The sequence below is a fragment of the Panicum hallii genome, chromosome 1 (assembly GCF_002211085.1).
Source record: "Panicum hallii strain FIL2 chromosome 1, PHallii_v3.1, whole genome shotgun sequence".
Lineage (NCBI taxonomy): Eukaryota > Viridiplantae > Streptophyta > Magnoliopsida > Poales > Poaceae > Panicum > Panicum hallii.
In genome coordinates this window covers 1,274,263-1,290,662 of record NC_038042.1, presented here as the reverse complement: position 1 = coordinate 1,290,662, position 16,400 = coordinate 1,274,263, and the positions used below count along the sequence as shown (strand labels likewise).

Genomic DNA, 16,400 nt, shown 5'->3' with positions numbered 1-16,400 from the left:
CCTTCCATTCCACGGTGCCATCAGCTGCATGAGCTCTGTTCTTGAGGCTCAGCCCAGTTTGGATCTTAGGGACCATGCTCCACTGTCAATGGCCATATGGATTTGTCAAATGGTGCTCTTGAGATGCCTCCTTTTGCTAAAGCACAAGAGGTGTGCCTAGTTGCACAGATATTTGAGTTCATTTCAGGATTAACCAATTGCCGGATGCCGGCTTAGATGTGTATATTTCCACTGCTTTGTCAGGTGGCTCCAAACGGTAGTGGACATACGATTTACACTTCAAAATTAAGTTGTCAGATGCCTGTCTATCCTGTTCACAGTTTTTCTTTATCACGCTCTCTATGCACCACGGATGGTTGATAAGACCTTAAGCGCATCTATAGAGCAAACGGTGCCTACCAACCACTCATGTTATTCCCGGTACATTGTATCTTTAAATTTGAATAAATTCACATAGGATTTATTTCTTTTTCTTTCTTTTACATGCTATTGAGAGAATGAAGGCTTCCTCTCTCACGGCATGGCTTTTAAAGACGTGTAAACACATAAAACACTTATCTTTGTACATGTTTCTATTTTGTAGTACTCTTCTACTTGACATTGTTCATGTTTGTATGCATTAATTTTGTACTCTTCTATTGCTCATGCTTCTACGCGTTAATTTGGTAGTACTATTATAGCGACATAATACTCTTATAATACAAAACCACAAATGAAACGTAATAGATAGTAGCGACATAATACTCTTATAATACAAAACCACAAATGAAACGTAATAGATAGTCTAGAAACAAGCTAGAGGTGTGTCAGGTTTCGGAAATGGCCGACAACTAAACCTACTCGAATTGTGTATAGCGCGTCGTGATCGGAGGAGGTTTAGCACATAATAACTCAGGATTTATACTGGTTCGAGCAATCGTGTTCTACGTCCAGTCGGGGTCAGGGTTTGGGAAGTTACAAGCTTGCGAGTGGATGATCCAGTAGGTTGAGATCTATCGGGAGTTAGGATCTCTTGTTTTCCCTCTCTTGTTTTCCCTCCTTTTTATAGTACAGGAAGGTCTCAGTTACAGGGGAACCTAAATTGGAAAAAGTGAGATAGAAAGAGAGAGTGTTCCTTGCTTCGCTGGTCGGGGTCGCCAGCTCTATCAGTTGAGGCCACCAACTCTGTCAGTTGGGGCCTTCCAATGACTACCGTCCAAATCCTGCATCGTGGGGTGGCCATCTTATTTTGTCCCTGTGCGCCATACTCCGTCGGTCGGGGGGCGAGCGTGTGATGATAAGTATGGTACGGTGGTCACGCTCCGTCCCTGGCGCTACACCCTATCATTCCGTTGTGATGGAGGTGTGTCTGCCTCGTCGTGATGACGTTGCGTCCCGTCCCTTCGCAAGGACGGGCAGTGAAATAGTGTTCCTCTGCAGCGGCAGTAAGAGGGACTGTAACCCCTGTGGGGGAGTGGTTGGCCTTGTACAGCGGTTGGCTCTGGTGCATCCGTCCTTATTTTCAGCAACCGCCTCTGGGGACGGTCAGTGTGCGAGATTCAGCCAGCTCCCGACCTCGTCAGTCGAGGAAAGTGACACGTGCGCGGTGGAATTTGGTGTCTTACGTCAGGACCATAGTACGGATCTTAGGCATTGGTCGTCCCCTCAGTTGGGGATGTGGGCGGAGGCTCCAGCCGACCGTCCCTGACCGATCGGGATCGTGGGTCTGGACGGCCTGGAGAAAGTCACGATCTAGGAGGAGGTCCGTTTGATCCTGCCGTGGCATTATACTATATAGAGTTCCAGCAGAATGTAGACCCGGTGGGGACCCATACACCCGTCAAGGTGAAATGGTAAGCTATATTATTCGGTGGTAGAATTAGTATGCCCTCTCTTCTTCTGATATAGAGGTCGTCTTTCTTTAGTGAGACTATCCAACACTAGAGGCCCAACCCTTGTTTGCTAGGTGGTTATTTCTTGCATGCGACGTGCATTACGTTTTGACGGTTGCAATGTACTTGGCAACGTCCCGGAGCGTTTTCCACCACGAGCTTGACTTTTTATGACGCCGTCGAGGCGGCATCTCTGCACATGATTTGTCGTGATCTTATCAAAATACCACTACAAAGAATGGAGGCCGGTGGGGTTAAGCTTTCGGGGCTAGGTTACTCACGTCGGAGAAGAGGTGGGAACGGAGGGTTGGCGTACAAAGACGACGTGGCGAGAATGAGGTTGGACAGGTAGTGGAGGTAGAGGATTAGAGGTGAGAATAAGAAAGTAAAACGACCTTAGGGCGGTTCAGCCACCATACCAAGGGACTGCAATGCACGGAAGACTCGCCCAAGGAAGGGAGTGCCACCGTTACGCTACCTTGTAAACCTGGACCGGTTTCTCGTAAAACAAAAGAAAAATCTGGATGGAGGGGGTACTCGGTAAAGGCGGGTTGGGTTGGCCAGCAGCCTGGCTTGCTATAAATGGGGGTGGTGCCGGCGAGCGAGCAGAGGCCGTCGGCGCCGGGCAGCAGCTGCTCTGCTCAGCAGGAGGGGAGACCGGAGGGGGGAGGGCCGCGTGCCAGGCGCGGCCATGTGCCGGTACCTGACGCCGGAGGCCACTGCAGGCGGCGGCGATGGCGACAGTCATGTGTCCCGTGGGCCGTCCCAGCTTTCCCCTCCCACGACCTGGCGACGCTGTCCCCTCCCCTGCCTCGCCGTGACCCCGTCGTCTTGGGAGCCGAGGACGAGCGCTGCTGCCGCTGCCGCCGGCTTGCTTGCTGATCAGCCTTGCAGTGATAGTAGTAACTTGGGCATGGCGCTGGTTGCCAAGTGGATCGGATCGGATCACTCGTTTGTCCGGAGAGATATGATTCTTCTCCTACTAGCTGGAGCAAATATGCCTTTTCCTTTTCTTTTCTTCTCACGCACCGAGGCGCATCGCATGCGCATCTTCATCTTGTGTATATATATCTACATGATTTTTTTTATATATTCGGAGTCCTCCCATCCCCGAAATTTTTTAAAAAAGGGTTTAAAAAAATTAAAATTCGAAAAAGGGGTGCCGGTTGGAAATAATTCGAAAAATGGATGCCTCCCGCCCGTTGATCGGGCGGGATGCGTGGGGCCGGGGACACCCCGCCCATCCATCGGGTTCCAAAAATATTTCCAGACCCCTCCCAAGGGCCTCTTCGCGAATAGGAAAGTTTCTTGAGGGGCCTCTTCGTGAATAGGGCGGGATCCCGCCCGGCCAGAGGGCGGGAGGCATCCCGCCCGGCCAGTGGGCGCGATGTTCCCTGCTCATTTTTTTTGTAATTTTTTGTTGGAATTTATGATTTACAAACTATTTGAAATTCAGACTTTTTTCTAATACAATATTTATTCGCCATACTCTTTTGTACACATATAAAATTTTAATTCAATTTTACGAAGAAGATTGCTGTATGTAAAACTCGTATGAAGATGGTTAAACGATAACGTTTTGCAACGTAGAATCCAAATATTACGATAGTACGATACATCAACCAATTAAAAACAAAATAGTATTATACAAAAATAGTTTAAATATGAAAAGTCCACCGAATGAGGAGTATCTACCCCGCCTGTCCTGGACCTCGCGCTCTCTTGGTCCACCCCCCTAGTCCTAGCCCGTCGGCGTATGTGGTCCTCCGAGTACGTAAATGCATCTGGAGCACGGTGAGGACGAGGCGGAGGAGGTGCAGGCGTGAACGGGTCATCCTGGGACTGTGCACCTGGAGCGTCATACGTCTGGGAGGGACCAATGATGTCAGGCTCGGCGCCGCCGCCCACCAACTCCGACCAAGTGGCGGAGCCGCCCTCCCAGTCGTCCCAGTCCGGCACACCGAATGGACCACCGTATGCAGGAGCTCCCGTCGACCACGCATGCTAAGGATAGCCCTGAGTGTACGGTGCAGCTGGTGCAGCTGGCATTGAACTCGACGGGAGAGACGTTCCTGGAGCATAGGCGTCGAACCCGACGGGAGAGACGTTCCTGGAGCATAGGCGCCAAACGTCTGAGGCTCCATTCTTGCGGGAGGAGGTCCCATTGCCGTCGAGTGCATGACTATAAAAACAAACGAAATTAGTCGTGTAAATCAAAAGTGATTGAAATGGCAATTATAAAGGACTTACAGCTTGAACTAGAGACAGTACCGCTGGACGCTGCGTGCGGTGCTGCAGAGGTCGACGGGCCAGCTGTGTACACGTGGGCGGACGCATGAGATGAACTGGAGGCCCCCACGTCGTCTCTGCCGCGACACGTAAGTGCACGTAACGCTCGCATAAAGTTGTCTTGAATCTTACGCAAGCTGTCTTTGTACTGTGCCTCCGGCACACGTACTCCACGTTCAAGCAACATGATCTGAGATGAAGCTTCGACCTCCGCGAAGTTGATCAGATCGATCTGCATACGTAATGGGAAGCAGAGTAATATTGTTATCAATCTTTTGTAAAAAAAGATTTAATAATTCAAGTTGCGAAAGACGTACCGCGCCACGCTGCGTCTGATCACGGTATGAGGGATACGTGTCGAGATGGTCGGCTGGTGCTGATGCTCCGCGTCATCAATATGTGAAAGTGTGACGTACGGACGCGTGCGAGGGAGGTACCAGCGGAGGTATGCGCCGTATGACGCCTCCGTGTGTGGCTGCGGCTCGTCCCACACATCGTCACGTGCGTCAAGCCACCCTTCTATGTACGGTTGCAGCTTGACGACCCAGTTGATCTTGTTGGCATGATATCCCCTGCGCGAATATCCGTTGCAAACATTTGAAAGACAACATTACTCGTGTACGTTGCGCGGCACGGCTTGGAACGCTCGAGGTAGAAGAGGGAAGTACTGTCATCGCCCAAACTGCCTCATCACTCGCTCGACGCAGTACGGCTCGACGAGAATATCGAACACTAGGTTCGCCTTCGTGAGCCAGTACTCATCGTCACGCATGCAGAGGGAAGACAACCCGTGCGGCGCACGTGTCTGGATAGTCGCAGCGGTGTACAGGGTTCAGATGACATCCTATGGCCGCATCCGATCAAATTCGGACACGAACTGCGGGTATGCTTTCCGGACCTGCCGATGTGCCCAGCTCATCTGCAAAATTACAAAACTGCATCGGTACTTTGTATATACAGAAACGTACAACAGTAAATTAAAGAGCTTACCTGTCGATCGGTCCAAAGCGAACCCATCGTGGGGCTATTCTCGTCCCACATCCCATACATCTCGGGCGGATAAGGCTCCTCCCTGATTAGGGGGCGTGCTATGGCGAATCGCTCGTACGACCATAGCTGCAGCAGAAGTGGGCAGCCTGTGATGACGGCGGTCCTCTCCGTCTTCAAACAGACCTGGCAAAGGTCTCGGTACGTGGCAGCAAGCACTGCCGATCCCCAGGTCCACCCAGGTACCTGGCTCGGCTCGGTATCCGCAATCGCGCGCGCGCGTATTGCATGAGCACCTTGTCCACATACTTACCGGTAGAGTTGCAGAAAAGAGTCCAGCCGAACAACCACAACAGATATGCCTCCAGGCATCGCGACACCTCGTACGGCCCAGCCAGAGGGTGCAGATCCTGAGTCTAAAATATATTTGTTCAGCTCTTAGAGGTAGTCACATATGATTCAATTAAATTAATTAAAAAATAATTACACGTACCCTAAATTGTATTACCCAACTCTTGGCGGGGCCGGGCAAATCATGTACGTTCACAACAAGTGGCGGGTTCGCTGGAGCAAACCGCTCCTGAAGCTCCGCCCTCCAGAAAGGTGGCACGGCAACCGGGCCAACAGCTTCACCCGCAATGGGAAGCCCGATCAGGTACGACACGTCCTGCACCGTGGGGGCCATCTCCCCGCATGGCAAGTGGAACGTGTGCGTCTCCGTACGCCACCTGTCCGCCAACGCTGCAAGTAGAGAGCGGTCCAGCTGCATCCGCTTCTTGGCGCCACCGTCTTGGCCGTCGCCGGCCTGAAGCATACGTGCGAGTGGCAGCAAACCAGCCTCACGTAACCTGTATATTTTGCATTGTTGTTACAATTGTCGTACAAGCTATACATTAGTTCCGTAAAAAAAATACAAAGTATCACCTCTCAAGCCAACGGTTATCCAGGTGCAACAACTCCTTTGCTACACGAGGGCGCAACTCGTGAAGCTCCTGCCCCTCCACCGCTGCTAGGTACGATCTGTGCCGTTCGTCGGTGTTTGCGTCAAGAAGCTCCGGTGTCTACGCCATATCTACATGAAAAATATAAGTACCATAACACATATTCGTACAAACAATTGAAAATACTAAAAACTATTCGAAATATAACTACCCTACCAAATATATCTAAAAACTATTGAATTACTAAAAAACAATTGAATTACTAAAAACTATTCAAAATATAACTACCCTAAGAAATATTCCTAAAAACTATTGAAAATACTAAAAACTATTCAAAATATAACTAGCCTAAGAAATATATCTACTATTGAATTACTAAAAACTATTGAATTACTAAAAACTATTCAAAATATAACTACCCTAAGAAATATTCCTAAAAACTATTAAAAATACTAAAAACTATTCAAAACACAACTATCCTAAGAAATGTATATAAAAACTATTAAAATTACTAAAAAACTATTCAAAATATAACTACCCTAACAAATATTTCTAAAAGCTATTGAAAATACTTAAAACTATTCAAAATATAACTACCCGAAGAAATATATCTGAAAACTACTGAAACTATAAAAACTATTCAAAATATAACTACCCTAAGAAATATATTTACAAACTATTGAAAATACTAAGAACTATTTAAAATAGAACTATCCTAACAAATATTTCTAAAAAACAAATATTTCTAAAAGCTATTGAAAATACTGAAAACTATTCTACGTATAACTACCCTAACAAATATTCGTAAAAATAATTGATAATTATACGACTATAACGAGAATATACCTCCAAACCGATGTGTCGACAGGGCTTCGCCGCTTCCTCTCCTCTCCTCTCTTCCTCTCCTCCCTTTCTTTTTTTTGTTGATTTTTGCTGAATATTATGAGAATTAGGGGTGGGTGGGGGGCTTAAATAGTGGGGGGGACGTCCAGCCCGTTGGGAGGGCGGGATGCCCCTCGGGGGAACCTCCCGCCCGTTGGGTGGGCGGGATGCCGCGTCAGGGGCCTCTTTGCTAATAAGAAAAGTTTTCTTTCGCGAAGAGGCCCCTCCCCGGAGGCCTGTTCACTTTTTTTCAACCCCCCGCCCGTTGGGTGGGCAGGATGTCGCCTCACGCCCGTTGATCGGGCCGGAGGCACCCATTTTTCAAATTCTTTCAAACGGGCACACCTTTTTCGAATTTAAATTTTTTTAACCCTTTTATAAAAAAACTCTCCCGTCCCCTACCAATTGCTCTGCCCGGCCCGGCTGCCAATAGCTGGGCCTCGTCCGCCTCGGTCGGTCGTGGGCTACATTGGAGCCCGCCCGCCGTCTCGCCCCGGCCCGTCTGGGCCCCTCCGCCTGCCTCTATCCAATCCACCAGACCTACCTACCATCCTGCTCCCCTCAATCTTCTCCGTCGTCAGGGATGGCGGCGACCGCGCTGCTGGCGGGCTCGCCGTGGCTGCGCCTCCGCCTCCGCCCGGACGGGCCCGCGCGCCGCCTCCGCCGGGCCCTCTCCTCCCGCGCCCGCGCCTCCGCCTCCGACCCCGCCGGCCCCGTCCGCGTCCGCTTCGCGCCCTCGCCCACGGGCAACCTCCACGTCGGCGGCGCCCGCACCGCGCTCTTCAACTACCTCTTCGCGCGCTCCAACGGCGGGCGGTTCGTGCTCCGCGTCGAGGACACCGACCTCGAGCGATCCACCAGGAAGTCCGAGGAGGCCGTCCTCGCCGACCTCGCGTGGCTCGGACTCCAGTGGGACGAAGGTCGCACCGCTTCTTCACCGCACTTCCACGACTCCGAATCGCTTCTCGTCTCGTTAGGAGCCTAGCTCTGTGGTGATTCATTTCGACCTCCTAGGCCTGGCGGCCTGCGGTTGGGGCGCTGACTTAACTTGATCAGTACTCCTACTTCGTAGATTTAGTCAGTGCCTCGTGCAGCGACTCTTAATGCTGCTGTCTCATTTACCTGCTGCTAGCTACGGCTGGTGCTGTGGCTCCAGGAGTCAACCTTAAAATTGAATTCTGTAGGCGCAGAGGGGTAATTTGTTCGGTAATTGGTATATTGGTCGCACTCGATGACTTGGAAGCTTTTAAGAACCATTGGTTGCAAAGCGTATGATAGAAAAGCTAGATATGCTAATTTGACTGCAAAACGGTGCTATGTACTACAATGGTAGAGGAAATGACTGCTCCTCTGTGTATTTGGTTAGGTCCGGATGTTGGCGGGGAGTTTGGGCCCTATCGCCAGTCAGAGCGGAATTCACTGTACAAGGAGTACGCCGAGAAGCTTTTGGACTCTGGTGCGGTTTACCGCTGCTTTTGCTCCAACGAGGTATCGTTCTCCTCTTGCATGATACAGGTGTTACAAAGCGCAGCTGATTTCCATGACCTCAGCTTCCATTTCATAATTGTTGTCTTTACTTCAGGAACTTGAGCAAATGAAGGAAGTCGCAAAGCAGAGGCAACTTCCTCCTGTGTACATGGGCAAGTGGGCAACTGCTTCAGATGTTGAAGTGGAGCAGGAGCTAGAGAAAGGGACACCTTACACTTATCGGTTCCGTGTGCCAAAGGAAGGGTCATTGAAAATTAATGACCTTATTCGTGGCGAGGTAATAGTCAAGTTCCAGAACATAAAGCTCTGGCTCTACATTGCATCACTGATAATTGCATATTGTCAAAAAGTGATATACATGAACTGATCAGCGGATAGTTTCATAAAGGTCAGTTGGAACCTAGACACGCTTGGTGATTTTGTGATTATGAGAAGCAATGGACAACCTGTGTATAACTTCTGTGTGACAGTTGATGATGCTACCATGCAAATCTCTCATGTTATTAGGTAAGAAGGAAAAGCAATCTTGTTGCAATATTTCTTTCGAATGGTCTAGCAGACTTGTAATGACTTCTTTACCGTATTTTCTTACAGAGCTGAAGAGCATTTACCAAACACACTGCGGCAAGCTCTAATTTACAAAGTAATTTCCTCTATCTGTTTTTATCTTGTATATCATGATCTGTAGTCTTGACTCTTTAAAAGCAATCTCAACATAAATATGCATGCTGTAACGTTATGATCTACTACAGGCTCTTGGATTCCCAATGCCTTCATTTGCCCATGTGTCACTTATTCTGGCTCCTGACAAAAGCAAACTATCGAAACGTCATGGAGCTACTTCTGTGGGTCAGGTAACTACCTGATCATTTACAAGGCTACTTGTTTATCTGCATCAGATTTTTTGATTAACGGCCGTGCTCTTTGTTTTCTTCTCTATTCATTTGTCTTTATTGCTGCTGGTTGTGATTATTTCCAATCTCGCATATTTGCCAACAATGACTCCTTTTAAATGGTATATAACAAAACACAAAGCTTCTTTTTCTTTGGACAGTATAAAGAGATGGGCTATCTACCTCAGGCAATGGTAAATTATTTAGCACTACTGGGCTGGGGTGATGGTACTGAAAATGAGTTCTTCACTATTGATGATCTAGGTTAGTTCTCAATAATTCATTCTATCATTTTTCTTTTTTTGCCCCTTCCAAAAGGGTCAATGATCACTTGTTCAGTAATTCATTCTTAATTTTCGCTGCTTTTTTCCATTTGCAGTTGAAAAATTCACTATCAATCGTGTCAATAAGAGCGGAGCCGTATTTGATGCAACAAAATTAAAGTAAGATACTATTTGCCAAGTTTCTATTTGTGGAAGATTTTGCGACAGAGATGTCAGGATCCTAAGCTTACTTGATATTTTTAGTGAAACTGATTTAACCTAGGAGTTTGCTGCACTTAATCTTTTGTAACTAAGTCATACACTTCGGTTGATTATATGAGAACTATAATCATGACAAACTTGCTTGGAGCTCATGGACACTTCCTGAGAGTACCTCCAAAAAACTGGATGTCAAATGAGTTTCACTGGACAGTTGACCAAGAAAGCAGCAAAATTCTAGAGTCACTTTCAAGATATTGAACCAGTTGATTCATAAGCTGGTTGAATAGTATGAGATTAATGATATGCCCGAAGCACATTTTGTTGTCTCTTTTCTGTTGTGTGTTGAAGCACAACACATCGAACCATACACTAATACTGACCCATGGCCTTCACCTTTTGCTACATTTTTTTTATCTTTCTGTTCAGTATTCCCTTAAAAGATGCACTCTCTTTCTGCTTCACCAGTATATTTTGATACTGAACTTCTGTACTTTTCTAGATGGATGAATGGACAGCATCTCAGATCATTTCCAACAGATGAACTCATCAAGGCTTTTGAAGATCGGTGGAAGGATACCGGCGTTCTCCAGGAGTCTGAAAGTGGTTTTGCGAAGGTAAAAGTGTTGTCTTTTTTTGTCGTTTTGGCTCTCCTGTGCACCTGGGGTCTCTCTATATTGGAAGTACATATTAAAGGGTCACATATGCCAAAGCATCCAACACACTGTTTGATACCAGTAGCAGTTCTTTTTGGCAATTGCAATGGTAAGCACAATAAAGCTACAAAGAAGAGGGTAATTAGGATTATATGATATCTGAAAAATTACTTCTTAGGGAAACACTATTTTTGATATACACAATTATATTCAGGAAGCTGCCGAGCTTTTGAAGGATGGTATTGATTTGATCACAGAGGCTGATGCAGCTCTTACAAATTTGTTGTCGTATCCCCTTCACGCTACTTTAAGCAGGTCCGTAAAAACAATATACTGGATTAAATTTATTGACTTGTGGTTCCTATTTTATTCCCTACAACTTGCACATGGTTGGCAATGTTGTCATCTTTGGTAAATTCCTATGATGAGTTATTTGTTGTGCTTGGCCAGCTTCACTAATTATGTACTTGTATTCTTCAGTGATGAAGCTAAACCTGTGGTGCAAGACAAGATTTCTGAGGTTGCTTTGGGTCTTATTTCTGCGTATGATAGCGGTGAGCTTACTCAAGCACTAGCTGAGGGCCGTGATGGTTGGCAGAAGTGGGTGAAAAGTTTTGGCAAGTCTCTCAAAAGAAAGGTCCGTTGTGACTCTATTATGTCTTTTTTTTTTCTTCTGTTGTGCTTTTGATTTTGTTAGCACTGGATTAGTGACTTCTTCTGCAAGTGACCTGTCTCACCTGAACAATGATGCCAAGAATCATGGAATTGCAGGAGAATCATTTGATGCAAACCTTGGCAGACAGTTGTAGCAAGCTTTTGTATTTAGCAGCAAACTTATTAATAGCAAATGTTTGACACGCTTTATCTTTTCTTCTTTCCATTTGTGACCAGGGCAAAGGGCTCTTTATGCCGCTCCGAGTACTGTTGACGGGGAAGCTTCATGGGCCTGACATGGGTGCCAGCATAACCCTTATACACAAAGCTGGCATCTGTGGAGCAGTGACGCCTCAGTCGAATTTCGTAACTGTAGATGAACGGTTCAGGATGCTCAAGGAGGTTGACTGGGAGTCGTTGGTGAAGGAGCAGGAGTCCCCTTCTGAATCAGCTGTCCCCGCTGCTTCATAGACGATAGATCGTGCTTGTAGGTGTTCGTATCAATCACTGGGGGGTTTTGTTTGTGTAATGTCGAGCCAGAGGAATTTTGCCCTTTTTTTGACGCCTCTTTTTTTTTTTTGTATTTTGGCTGCCTAGAGGCTCCAGCCAGTGGCAGCAGTTCAGTGGTTAATAACAGAATTTTGATCTTATTAGTTTGATGCTGTAATGGACAATATCGAATGATTTGGTGACGAGGATCTTGCTTTCTGAATCCAGATGTTCCTAAGCAAAACCTTTTTTTGCGTGCTGTTCTTAAACATGGCATGAGAACTCCTGGGATTCGGATCGGAAGTTGTTTAGTTCCAAATCAAATTACTTCATATAGTTACCGTGTTCGTCGCAAGAGCTGAGCATTGTCTCTCTCATCTCGATCTTGGTGCACCATGCCTATGAAACCAAACTTTGCATCAGATGGTTAAAATGTTATACTGAGGGGCAAAAATCAAAATGCTGGACGCGAGAAAATAGTGTCCCAAAGTATGCGAATTTTGGCCGTCTAATCCATTCATATTTATTTATTTATTTATTTTCATCCCAGCGATCTAGCTTCTCCCTTCTCACGGCCTTTTTCTTCCTCTTATCATGTAGCGCCAGGTCAAGATTCGACCACCTCCACTCTTAACTAATATTATTCACCGCCACCTCGCCGCCCTCCACCATCTCATCACCCTGCCCCCTAATTATCTTCATGAACAATTAATATCCCGATCTCAAATCTCTCCGGGAGAAGGGAAGAGTAGAATGGAGGCTTCGTTGGATTTCAGTTTCTTTCTTTTCTTGATGCGGCCTTAAACCCTCGTAAACCCTTGGTTATGGTAGTGCTTGGAGAAGCGTGCCACGCTACACAATTTGTGCGCTCTCTTTCCGCAGGGAACCTTTTTCCGCTCTCACACGGGTTCCTCGCCGCCGCCTCCACCTCCACTGCAGCCTCGGGGCCCTAAACCCTAGGCATGGCGTCCTCGATACTCTCCGACTGCTCCTCCGCTCGCCTCCTCCCTCTCCGCCGCGCGCTCCTCCCGCAGCGGCTGCCCCGCATCCGCCCCTGCCCGGCTCTAGCTTCCCCCAGGCGCCTCCTCGCCGCCGCCCGACCCCAGCTGCTCCCGCGCCCGCCCCGCATGGATTCGGTCCCCGCCGCCGCCGCTTCTTCCGCCGAGTCAGGTGCGCGCCCTCAGTCATGCTCACATCGGATGATGTTTCCACCCCCATGCACTTGACATGCTCGTGTGTATTGTCTTCTGTCGAATTTAGGGCTAAAATTTAGGTGATGCTAAAATGAAACATAGAATGTTTGCTAGTGTGAAGAAATTTAGGTGATGCTAAAATGAAACATAGAATGTTTTCCCTGGAAGGAATGGTTATTTATTGGTTTAAATGTAGCGACAAGTGAAGTGATCAATATTGTTTTGACATTTGTAACTTTTAAGTCTTGTACTCTGCTTTGTGCCACACTGACAATATTTTTTTTATTCATCTCCACGTATAGTAACTGTCTCAGCCGATGCATCTGCCAAAGTGATTGATGGGAAGTTAGTGGCGAAGCAAGTAAGAGAAGAAATAGCTGTTGAGGTCAGCAGGATGAAGGATGCGATCGGCATAGTGCCTGGCCTGGCAGTCATTCTTGTTGGGTCGAGGAAGGATTCTCAAACGTATGTGCGAAACAAGAAGAAAGCATGTGAGGCGGTTGGTATAAAGTCGTATGAGGTCAACTTGCCAGAGGACAGTTCTGAGGAGGAGGTTATCAAGCACATAGCGAGCTTTAACAGTGACCCATCTGTGCATGGCATCTTGGTTCAGCTGCCCTTACCTCGGGTGAGTTTGTGATTGTCGCTACTCTATTGGCTAGTGTAACTATAACCGACAAAATAGGAGTCAAGAATTGCCTTTTGCCTCCTAGCAACTGCCAACTGGAATATTCGGGTTTACTTTATTTTGCTTGTTAATGATTACCTGCCTAGACATTATATGGCATGACAGGGTAACATGTTTTATGCATACTATATCTTGTTAAGCTTCTTCAATGGTAGAGTTTTGTAACGGAGCCCCAAATGTTTCCATTTCTTGTCTTGGAAGGTGTTAAAAGGAAGCCCTCTTATTATTCTGTAAAAAAACTTAGGAAGTGTTAAAACTGGAATATGCATTCTGTGATGGTGTAAGCAGGCTGTTATCATTCTTAGTAAAATTTACTCTGGGCAGATGCTTGGATTTTGTTGTGTACTTGAGTGCTATTAGATGCTACATTAGTTGCAGTTGCAAATGTGAGAACATTCTGAATGCCTGTAGTATCAATAAGTACATGGATTTCATCAACAATCGACATTTCTGTTGTGCAGCATATGAACGATGAGAACATTTTGAATGCTGTCAGTATTGAAAAGGACGTCGATGGCTTTCATCCCCTGAACATTGGACGACTTGCAATGCAAGGTCGAGATCCGTTCTTTGTTCCTTGCACCCCAAAAGGATGCATGGAGTTGCTGCACAGATATGGAGTCGAAATAAAAGGGAAGAGAGCTGTCGTAATCGGAAGAAGCAATATTGTTGGAATGCCTGCTGCGTTATTGTTGCAAGTATGAACTGGTTCTTCTTTATTTCTAATAGTTGGAGCAACTTTTTTTTGTGGTGTTTGATTAATTCATCTTTATATGATTATCAGAAAGCAAATGCAACTGTCAGCATTGTACATTCACAAACTAAGAACCCTGAGGAAATAACAAGACAGGCGGACATAGTCATCGCAGCTGTTGGAGTTGCGAACTTGGTCAGAGGGAATTGGATAAAATCTGGAGCAGCTATTATTGATGTTGGCATCAACCCAGTTGATGTAAGACACCCTTTTTAATAATTACTAGTACCATATTTCTATTTTATGTTATTTCTATGTTTTTTATGGTCTGTGTGACTCTTTTTGGGTTTTATCTCTAGTAGTCTAGTTTACCCCTACTTACTTGGGGGACTAAAAGACTTTCTGTTGTTCCAAATACCTTTTCTCTGTGCCTGTTCATTTAATGCTAAAGAAATCCATTGGCTTTAACTGGATGCGTATTTCTAAATGGAAGCACAAGCCTGTATCAGCCACGTTCAACTGCAAATCCCAATTCTAGTTGGCCCCCTTGAATTTCACTATATTAGTGTGACCTACACGACTGCCGGTGTACCTGCTATTTTCTTTTAAAGAAAATTTCTAGCAAGTTACTGGTTGCACTTGGCATCCTTGTTACACCTAATTTCTAGCAAGTTACTGGTTGCACTTGGTACCCTTGTTTGTATTACATTTGGTTCAGAAGATATGCAGAACTTTTACAGTCGTAGAACAGCAATAGTTCTAGGTTGTTTTTTTCGTGGGGAAAGCGGGGAGGGCAGGGCGAAGGTGGTTTTCCACCCTCTTCCTGTCATCGATCAAATCCAGAAAGGGCCTACTTACCTTTGCGGTCCCCCATTCAGAATTCATTTATTAATACTGAAATTAGCTTCTTAAATTTATGAGCCCCATGTTAGAGTGTTCCAGGTGACATTTCTTCACATTGTATTATATGCTGTGCAGCATGTGGTGATCAATCAATTATTACTCTTTATATTGATTTGTCCTATCCACGAGCTTGGTTCTGTATGTTGTCGTATCCTAAATGTCATCTGCATCTTTCAGTGGCTATTGCTCTTTTCCTAGCCCTTTGTGGCTTCATATTGCTTTTCTTGCTTGATATGCTTAGTGATTTGGAATGCTGCAGGACCCAGAGAGCCCTCGGGGTTATAGGCTCGTCGGAGATGTCTGTTACGAGGAGGCCTCCAAGGTTGCTGGAGCTATCACACCGGTTCCTGGTGGTGTTGGGCCGATGACTATTGCAATGCTTTTGTCAAACACACTTGAGTCGGCTAAAAGAATCCACAAATTCAAATAACTGCAGAATCCAACAGAAAGAAGTTGGGGATGGGCACCTAACATTTGATGTAGACTAAAAGCTAAGGTTTTGCTCAACTGTTTTATGTGCCTTCTGTTGGACCAGAAAAGTGCAACAGGAGCCCTAAAAAAATAAATTTTGACACAGACGAGATTGTATCCTGGCCTGATACAGTATTGTATTTGATAATGTGACATGGAACCGTATTTTTGTCACCAGTGGAATTCAGGTGAATCTGAGATGTCAGTAAGTTGAGGTGTCAGTAAGCTGGGATGAATATTGCTGCTGCATGCATCAGACCAGATCAGCAAAATTTGTTTCCATGCCTTGATTGGGTACCTGTGACTGTGACTGGTGGGTGCCATTGTCGATGTGGGATAATGCTGACAAGCGCTCCAATCTAATCTGTCCAGTTGGATCCTGTATTTTATTAGCTGTCTGCACCAATTTTTTTATGTGTGGTACACTGCACTGCACACACATGATGGTGTATTTGGTTCTTCCCAACTGCTCCCTCTTCACAGCTGGATGGAGTTTGCTGTTTGTTATGAGAAATGTTTGTCATGTGAATTGCTAGTACTACAATTTTGGGATCAAATGGCATGTACGAATTGTGGGTAGTAGCGCTTGGTCTGTTCATCAATGCAACAACCAAATGCATGCTATTTTTATCTTGTATGTATGCATCTAGTTGTAGTTCATACATCACATCAGATGGATGTGAAAGCACTGAACCTTGTGTTCTGTGGCAACAAACAAATCTTACTTTACCTGTTTCTCTGGACATTCTCGATGGTGTTACCTGCTGGTTGTTGGATACAGTACGTGGTAGCATCTTTTAAGGTGCAGAAGCGTTTACC

General features: G+C 46.1%; 2 protein-coding genes across 2 annotated transcripts; both read left to right on the top strand.

Moving 5' to 3' along the window:
- The first annotated feature begins 7,536 nt into the window (after positions 1-7,536).
- On the top strand, positions 7,537-11,859 carry LOC112874169 (glutamate--tRNA ligase, chloroplastic/mitochondrial). Its single transcript, XM_025937362.1, has 12 exons — positions 7,537-7,890; positions 8,337-8,458; positions 8,553-8,735; positions 8,847-8,965; positions 9,053-9,101; positions 9,211-9,312; positions 9,513-9,615; positions 9,731-9,794; positions 10,336-10,450; positions 10,704-10,804; positions 10,970-11,126; positions 11,381-11,859. The coding sequence occupies exons 1-12, from the start codon at positions 7,554-7,556 to the stop codon at positions 11,612-11,614; spliced, it is 1,686 nt and encodes a 561-aa protein (XP_025793147.1). The 5' UTR covers positions 7,537-7,553; the 3' UTR covers positions 11,615-11,859.
- A 604-nt stretch (positions 11,860-12,463) lies between these two features.
- On the top strand, positions 12,464-16,110 carry LOC112879004 (bifunctional protein FolD 4, chloroplastic). The gene is made up of 5 exons (XM_025943318.1): positions 12,464-12,802; positions 13,128-13,453; positions 13,975-14,211; positions 14,298-14,465; positions 15,370-16,110. Exons 1-5 carry the CDS (start codon positions 12,595-12,597, stop codon positions 15,538-15,540), a joined length of 1,110 nt encoding a protein of 369 aa, XP_025799103.1. The 5' UTR covers positions 12,464-12,594; the 3' UTR covers positions 15,541-16,110.
- Positions 16,111-16,400: the final 290 nt, after the last annotated feature.